The sequence below is a fragment of the Eublepharis macularius genome, chromosome 12 (genome assembly GCF_028583425.1).
Source record: "Eublepharis macularius isolate TG4126 chromosome 12, MPM_Emac_v1.0, whole genome shotgun sequence".
NCBI classification, from domain to species: Eukaryota; Metazoa; Chordata; class Lepidosauria; order Squamata; family Eublepharidae; genus Eublepharis; species Eublepharis macularius.
The window spans coordinates 49,323,954-49,333,117 of record NC_072801.1 but is presented as its reverse complement, the minus strand read 5'-3'; the positions used below and the strand labels follow the sequence as shown (position 1 = coordinate 49,333,117).

Genomic DNA, 9,164 nt, shown 5'->3' with positions numbered 1-9,164 from the left:
TACAATATGAAGTTGTCGACATAGCCCATATCTAGGGTTGCTGTTCCCCTCCTCCTGGGGGCAGAGGATTCCCTACTCCCAGCCTCCTTTGCCCACTCACCTGGCCAGTGTGGGGAAAGACTTGGGAATGGGTGTTCTAGGACACGCTGTCAGTGCAGCACAACAACATCACTCCCAGGAGTGATGCCATTGCATAGGCCCCAGGTGTCACTCTAGGACTTCTGTTTCTCCTAAGCTTGACGGTAGTTAACCCCCCAAAGCTGCTATTTTCTTCAGGGAAAGTGATGTCTGTAGTCTGAAGATCAGTTGTAATTCCAGGAGACACCAGGCCCAGCCTGGAGTTTTGCAACTCTAGGCCTCACCTTGAGATTAGCAACCTTATAGCACACACTCCTGTTACAACTGGATGCTCCCAAATGTAACATAGAAAACAGGCTAATATGTGTTAGTGTAGGCAAGGTTGGGACAGAGAGGCTGTCAGTAAGAATCCTTACATGCTTATGTTATACTCATCTGTGACACGTTGGAAGGGCATTAGTTTTGTTTCACGTTTCTCTAGTGTGGGTAGACACACTCTATGGAGGAAGTTGGGGGCACAAGCATATGACTTTAGCCCATGTTGGTGATGGTGATTATGTTGTTGTTGTGCTGGAGAGCCCTGACCTGGATGGCCCAGGTGAGCCTGATCTCATCAGATCTCAGAAGCTAAACAGGGTCTGTCATGGTTAGTAATTGGATGAGAGACCTCCAATTAAGACCAGAGTCTCATAGGCAGGAAATAGCAAACCATCTCTGTTAGTCTCCTGCCATTAAAACCCCACCGGGGGGGGGGTTCACCATAGGTCCGCTATGACTTGATGGCACTCTCCACCACCACATGTGCTGGAAAACAGAATTTTACCAAGTCACACAGTTCAGGGAGCAGCCATGGTTCAGTGGTAGAATGTTTCCTTTGTATCCAGAAGTTCCAGGTTCAGTCCTGGTATATTTAGTTAGAGGATTTCTGTTGACTGGCTGAAGACCGTGGAGAACTGTTACCAGAACTGCTATTTTATGGGGAAATTAGCACGCAGTCTGGATTAAATTAGTGCCGATTTTAACCAATGTATACCAGAGTCTGTACTTCTGGATTACTCATGCAATAAAGAGGCAAGGACTAATCAGTACAAAACGTGTTTACTAAGATGTTGTGTAAGCCTACAATAGTACATACAAGCAAGGAACATACAAGAGCTAAGAAATAAAGAGTAGAAAAATAGAGCCATTTGCTTTAGCAGGAAACCCACTTGAGATCGAAGAAGTGGGGCAGTACATTACCTGATCACAGTGAGAAGCAGAGAAGCAGCAGCAAAACAGGGCCATATCTAATGCCTGCACTAGATACGCCGAGTGACGGTCGGGGGTCAGGAGAGGAATGGCGTGTCTGGTCGGGGTTGGGAGAGGAATGGCGCACCCCTCATGGCAGGCAGAGCCTGTTTAAGTACCCAAAAATGTACCCTGAGGCGAGGGCCTTCCATGTGGTTCTCAGGAGGGGAAACAAAAGCTTGATAGTCCTATAACTATCGCTAATGGGCCACTTTAGAGTCTAATTGTGTGATAGTGACACCTTGGGAAGAGGGGACAAAGGAGGGGAGGGGAGTGCCAGGTGGGTTGATTGAATCTGCCAGGAAGCTGGAGTTGTCTTGATGGCATCTGCCCTGGAATGCGGTGGTTGTATTGACATGCCCCCATTAGGTGTTCTGGGCAGCCGGCACGTAGCTACCATCTCAGGGTGGCTTCCAGTGATATGCATATCAGGGTGAGGCTGGGCCCTGTGAACGTGACAGGAGCCTGGTCTTGAAATGGCAGCCTCAGAGCAAACTGTCCATGGTGAATCTCTGCTGCCTGGGAACATGGCTTCTTCCTTGGCACGTCTCGTAGGCTGGCTAGCAGGCTGCCTAGTGGTGAGGGCAGACCCAATGACCTTCCTGCAAGGGGCTCTCCGCGGGTACTGACCAGGGGGTGCCTGGCCAGGCTCGTGGAGGATCCCTCCGGCTGGCACTGTGCTGCTAGTGGCATGGCTCTGGGCCTGGGTGACGTAGGTGTCCAAGGAGGCAGGAAACAGGTGCAGGTAACACAGTCCATAACAGCAGAGAGGCAGGAAGTAGGCATGGGCAATGCTGCCCCTGACAGAGTCTTAAACAGCAAAGCAGGAAACTGGCATAGTTCAGAGTGGGCTCCATAACAGGAGGGGGGGGGGTCCCTGGCAACAGAACTTTTGCCATTTATACAAAAATTACCAATAGACCAATGATCTGATTGTATAAGGCAGCACCATATAATTAATACGTGTTCCAAGCAGCTGGAGAAAATGAAGGATCCCTCCCCCCCATCCAGTATGTGGTTGGTGCAAACCACCTACATTTATTGCTTCATAACAACCACCCACATTCAAGATGCAGAAATAGAGTCAAGGCACAAACACAGGGACAACAGAGATAAACAGTGCAATCCTGAACAGATTTTTCCCACTTCTGCCCATTGATTGCTGTTGACCTAGAAGTGTGTAACTCTCCTTAGAGTTGCACTGTACGACTGCTTTTCTTCATTGACTCAAACACATCTGGAATACAGATGCTGTTGATGTTTCTCATCCTAGCTGGTTTAGCTTGAATATTTCTGCCTCATACAAACTGAACCCACAACATTTTATTTTCACAACATTTTCTGTTTCCTCAATATCTTCAAATCAGCAGATTTTCTACCGTTAATTTTGCATCAATGGGATATTAATGGTATATAATCGATAAATGATATAAAAGGAACAAACAAATCAGAAAAGGCAGCAATGAATATGCACAGAATGAAAAGGTGCATGATGACAGTGTACAAAAATCAAAAAAGAAATGAGAAATGACATATTAAAACATCCCTTATCAGGAAAGACTTCCCCAGTGCAATCAGAAACAGCCCCAATGCTTCTCCTATGAATTCAGAGCTGTCTGTATTGAAGATGTGTGACCTTCAAAACCAAGCTACATTTTACTGCCCAGGCATCAGGCATGCAAACTGCCTTTTTTTTAAAGGGAGAGATTAAGATTTAGTGGTGTTTCCTGCAATAAAATGTAAAGAAGAGTCATAACAGACAGGACTAGAGTTGTCAGCCAAGCACTGGCAACTGGCAGGAGATTCTGGCAGTGGGGATAACATAACCAACGTCACACCAATGCTATGATGCCACATCCAGCATGAATCTGAAAGATGCCACTGCACTGGGGCGGTGCTCTAGGATTCACCCCAAACTTTACAGTAAAACCATACAAACAAAGCTAAGGAAATGAGACCACACCGACAGCTTTGCTTGCAGTTCTGTAGAAGGCTATCTTCACCTCCTTGTTTCTCAGACTATATATAATAGGGTTGAGCATGGGAGTAAAGACAGTATAAAACAAGGAGAAGGTTTTATGAAGCCCCTTTAGTGTGTTAGTTTCAGGAATTATATATACACAAATCAGAGATCCATAGAAAAGTGTCACCACAATGAGATGGGAGGAACAAGTGGAGAAGGCCTTATGTCGCGAAGCCTTGGTCTTCATTTTGAGGACGCTGATGATAATACAGACATATGAGATCAAGGTAAGAAGAAATGGAGGTATGGTGTCCATGGAGGCCAGGATGAATATGACAAGTTTCACCAGGCTGGTATTTGTGCAGGAAAGTTTTAACACAGGGGCTAAGTCACAAAAGAAATGCTCAATTTCATTGGGGCCGCAAAAGGACTGCTTTAACAACAGTGATGTTATGATGGTGTTACTTAGCAGACCACTCATCCAAGAGACAGTAATAAGTCCAAGGCAGATCCTGCCACTCATGAGTGATGTGTACCTCAATGGTTTGCATATGGCTAAAAAGCGATCGTATGACATCACAGCTAAGAGATAACATTCTGAAGATGCCAAGCTACCAAAGAAGAAATATTGTGCAATGCAGCCTTGAACAGAAATGGTTTTGTCTCCAGTAAGAAGACTGAAGAGCAATCTGGGCAGGATGGTGGAGGTGTAGCAAATCTCCAGGCAGGACAGATTCCCAAGGAAGAAATACATGGGGGTGTGGAGGTGCACATCAATGACAATGAGAATAGTGATAATGAGATTTCCAGCCATGGCAAGTATATAGATTCCAAGGAATATCAAGGAAAGGAGAACTTGCAGTCCTGGTTGATCACCAAATCCAAGAAGAGTGAAGTTTGTGATGGCAGATAGATTTGTTTTCTGTTGAATTTGCTGTGGGGAAATAAAGGAATTTATGTGCTTATACATAGTGCAATGGCATTTGTGCACATGGTATGGCGGATAAAACATTTTGAAGATTGGGATATCTCAAGCCTTCTCTTCCTTTTGCCTGCATGAATTCTTCACCCAACCTCAATCTGTTCTGCTACAAGCTGTAGGGTCCAGACAAACTGTGAGTTCAACCACAGAGCCACCCATATTCAAAATAGATTTTGCATCCTGCCTCCTGCAGCTTCCTACGTAAGTTGGATCACTGATCAGGTAGAGTTCTGATCATACAAAACACTGTTCAATTATATTAAGCATGTATGACAATATTTTTATTTGCCTTATCTCTTATGATTTAGAACAATTATACCCCACTTGTTTCCACTATGCAGACTCAAAGAGGCTCATAACAGAGTTCTCCTCCATTTTATCTTTAGCCCTGTGAGGTAGGGAGGATAGAGAGAGTGACTGGCCCAACTGTACCAAGGAAGCTGCCATGGCAAGAAGAAGTTTGAACTGTGTAGTAATAATGCAGTGATTAGACTAGGACCTGTCTCCCAGGTCCTAGTCTAATCACTGCATTATTACTACACAGAGGTAGAGGTTGTTAGGACCACAGAAATAGCAGTATAGTTAGCCACTACCTTCTCACCTGCTGTTGCTCCCTGCCTAATTCTCATCTCCTAATGCTGCCTTTCTAAACAAGAAACCAAAGTCCCATGTTGGGGCTTTAAATCTGTTTGTGTACAACATAGAGTAAGGTCTACCAAGAAAGCAGGCAGCATTCCTGGGCCCTGGTCACAATCTCTGGGGTTAGGCAAGTCACATGATTGCCTTTTATATTATTATAAAATCATATAAGATCATATGAAATAAATTAATTTGCTTATAAATCAAATGGTTGGGTCTGGGTGTTGTCAAAAGAGAATCTTTGCTGCTGCAGTCAAGTGACTGTTTTTCAGTGTAGTGAGATATGAGGGATGATTAAATGGCTCTCACACTAAGGAATTAACACTAGAGAGGGCTGTTGAGACAAGTCATCATGGACTTCCAGGCCAACAACCCTTTCCATATTCTGTTCCATGGATCAGAAACTGCCAAAGTCAAAATACAGAGCAGTAAATTCACAAAGATCTAGTGTAAGAAAGCCCTTTAGTATCACTGAATTAACATTAACATTACTGATAATTAACATGTTGATTAATAGTCCATAAAATTTCCACACTCCTGACAGTGTTTTTTACAAATCCTTTATTAGGAAGTGCCCACCCCCATAAGATCTCGCAATCCTACTGTATGAAAGGAAAGCCATATTGGCAATGACTCACTGTTTATCCCTGCACTGGCACACTTGCAGGACTAAAAAGTGAGTCATTGGCAACATGGCTTGCCTTGGAGGCCCTGAGGAAGCCGCTGAGGTGGTGGGGAGGTCCAGCACGGTGGTGCAGCCTTCCCACAGCAGCTGCGGAGGCAATGGGAGGCTTGACATGGCAGTGCGGCTTTCCCAAGTCCCCGCAGTGGGGGGTTGCGAAATCAGTTTTCTAGAGCCCAACACACAACAGGTCTGTTGCTAGTCTAGTTAATAATAAATATACACATCACCTTTCAAAATTGTCCTTGTTCAGTGGCAAAAATTGTGTGTGATTTACACATGGCAGCTCTATAATTTCCCTTTCTGTGAGGCATCTTTAAGAAACCCTTAGACCCATAAAAATCTTTGTCTGCCTTTCCTTTCATAGATCGGTTATGCTATCATTTCCCCTAACGCTCCAATGCAACTTAATTTAAAGATTACTTTTTCTTTTTAATGGATCATTCTTGGTTCCTTATTTATTTAATTTATTTATTATTTATTACATTACATTTCTAGACCGCCCTCCCCGTCAGACGGGGAGCCCCACTGGGCTCTGTAGCCATATGTGGCAGACTATTGGTCTATTCTATTCTTTATTTCATCTGACATTCCCAAATGCTATACAGGGGTGTGTAGAGGAAAATTCAATTGAATTTTCAAAGCAAACTGAACAAAATTAATATACTGTGCACACATTACTATTTCATGTTATCATTTTATTTATCTCATAATTTGGGATTTCTTGCTTCAAACTTTAAACATATTATCTTTTAGTATCAACTATGCACAGCCCTAGTAACAGAGTAACAAGGGCTCCATCAGCTTCATGCTCTCCTTGTGATTTCCTCAAAAAGTACTTGGCTAGCCACCGATAAAAGCACAGCAGTGAACTAGTTGGACCTTTAGCCATTTTTAAATTCTTATAAGAATGAGATCCAGTCTGGTATTGCCCTGGGGGTCAGGGCAAAAGTCTAGGATGGAGCTTCAAAACACTTCCATGACTACCCCACCACTGGGTCTCATCCCCCCCCATCACAAGTTCCACCTTGGGCTCAAGCAAGGGCTAGCCTTTGCCTCATGCAATATGGGTGGGTGTCCATGGCAGCCTCTAAGAAACTGCTGCCATAGCCCCAGAATGGGTAAGTACATGTGATGGCTGCAGAGCCAGATGCTGCCCAAGCCCCTGAGGGGGTGGGTATGCAGCCATTGTAAAACTATCAAACTAGCTCCCAATAACTGGAGCTAGTGGGCACAAGCAGCAATGGGAATTTGCCTGTGTTTCCTCTTCCTTACCCCTCCATTTGGGGGCATGGGCATGGGTGATCAACCTCCCCCCCACCAGCCTGGGGCCCAGGTCAGCAGTCCTGGATGCCCTATGGCTACCACCACTCTTGGTGCTGGGCTTAGAGTAGTGGACTAGGATCCAGGAGATCTAGGTCCAAATCCTCACTCTGCTGTGGTTACTCATTGGGTGATTTTGGGCCAGTCATTCTCTCTCAGCCTAATCCACCTCTCAGGGTTATTCTGATGAGGATAAAATGGAGAAGGGCAGAGCAATGTTGTAAGCCGCTTTGAGTCTCCATTGGGGAGAAAAGTGAAATCTAAATATCTAAATATCTAAATAAATAAATGGCTGTACTGAACACCCTGGTTTATATCTATTGCTATAGATCGACCTTGGTTAATAATTGGATGCGAGACCTCAAAGGAAGACTAGGGTTGAAGAGACAGGCAATGGCAAATCAGCTCTGTTAGTCTTTTGCCTTGAAAACCCCACTAGAGGTTGCCATAAGTTAGCTGACTTGATGGCACTTTCCACCATTATCTACAGTTGAGAATCCATGAAATGGATTCATACAGTTGGATTTTGATGTATCTAGAGTTAGAAAGTTCCACAGAATCTTATGTATACTCTGTGGAAGTGAGATCTATTGTTACATTTTCCCTAGTTATTAAAAAAAAAATTACATGTAACTTGTGCTTTAATCCTAAGTCTTTCTTGAGAGAAAGATGCATAGAATAAAACAGGACTCCCAAGTAGATCGGCTTATGAGTGCTCTCTGCTTTTCTTTAGCCTGAGACTGAAATCTTTGAGCACACTATTGCTAGGGTTGCCAAGAGCCCTGAAGAAAAATGTCTTGTCCCTTTAACAGAGGATTATGTATGGAAAGAGGCAGCTGGACTTTTCATTGCATGGATGTAATCACCTGTAAATAATATCCTATTGTCCCTTTGTTAGACTTATTACACTTTTTCCTCCAGGCAGTTGACAACTCTAACTACTGCCTAAACAGAACTACCTTTGGTTAAAGCAGCAAGAGCTGCTGTTTAAATCTTTAAAAAAACAGCCAGACCTGAATCGTCTCCACTTTAAATTGGCAATGAATTTCATCTGATGCAAAGGATCTTTTGACAATTATCTTGGAATGAGATAGAGAAACAGAAACATGGACATGCAGTATTTTCCTCTTGCCAATGTCAGAAATGAAATACCATTTACAGGTTATTAAGTAAACCCTCCTGCCCTTTAAAACAGCTCATTTGTTTTTCTGAAAGGAAATAAACATGAAGGTATGCAATGTGAAAAATGGGAATTAATATACTAGCAATAGAAGGTTTGATATTTAGAAGGCACTAAAGGAATTCACGAGCAATGTGATTTCTTAGAAGGCTGTTCCTGCCTGGCATTGCACCAGAGCATAAAACCTGAGTGCTCCTCACAGTTAGCTAGCTACTTAAACTAGGCAGCCAAACAGCAGCATAATAAGCAGAATTATTCCCTTCTAGGTCCACTGAAAAATGGGTTTAGAAGGGTTTAGAAAGCCAGTTTGGTGTAGTGGTTAAGAGCGTGGAACTCTAATCTGGAGAACTGGGTTCCTCCACTTGAAGCCAACGGGGTGACTTTTTGTCAGTCACAGCTCTTCCAAAGCTCTCTCAGCCCCACCCACCTCACAGGGTGTTTGTTGTTGTGGGGGATGATAATAACATATTTTGTAGGTCATTGAAGGGAAATATAGAAAGATCCCATACGAGGATAGACACTGCTGTTGCTCCATCGGTGAAGTGGAATCATTTATTCATATGTTCTTTCGTTGTCCTTTCCGTCAAGTCTATAGGGACAAGTTTATTTCCCCACTCTTAGACACACCAATTGCAGAGGCAAATAAGGCCTGCCCGGAGAAACTCCTAATTGATGAAAATCCAACTATCTCCAGGCAAATAGCCAAATTCTGTCTCTATTTGGTTAAATTCCGTAATAAAAAGAATAGCCATACATAGTCTGTCCTGCTCTTTTTATGATTTTAACTATTTTAATGTCAGTGTTTTAAATATTAGAATTACTGCGGTTCCCAGATAACTATATACATTTTAAGATAAGATTTTAAATGCTAAATGTATTTTTCTATGTCTTTTACATTTTTACGCTGGATTTAGCTATTCTATTGATTGCTAAGGATGTATTGTCATTGTTATGGTCTCTGACCGCAAATAAATTCATTCATATTTTGTAAACCACTCTGAATGGGTATTAATTCATCCCGAAGGGCGGT

At 43.2% G+C, this 9,164-nt stretch overlaps 1 protein-coding gene across 1 annotated transcript; it reads right to left on the bottom strand.

The window, feature by feature from the left end:
- Positions 1-3,308: 3,308 nt before the first annotated feature.
- LOC129339136 (olfactory receptor 1020-like) lies at positions 3,309-4,298 on the bottom strand. The gene has a single exon (XM_054993742.1). It carries the CDS (start codon positions 4,296-4,298, stop codon positions 3,309-3,311), a length of 990 nt encoding a protein of 329 aa, XP_054849717.1.
- Positions 4,299-9,164: the final 4,866 nt, after the last annotated feature.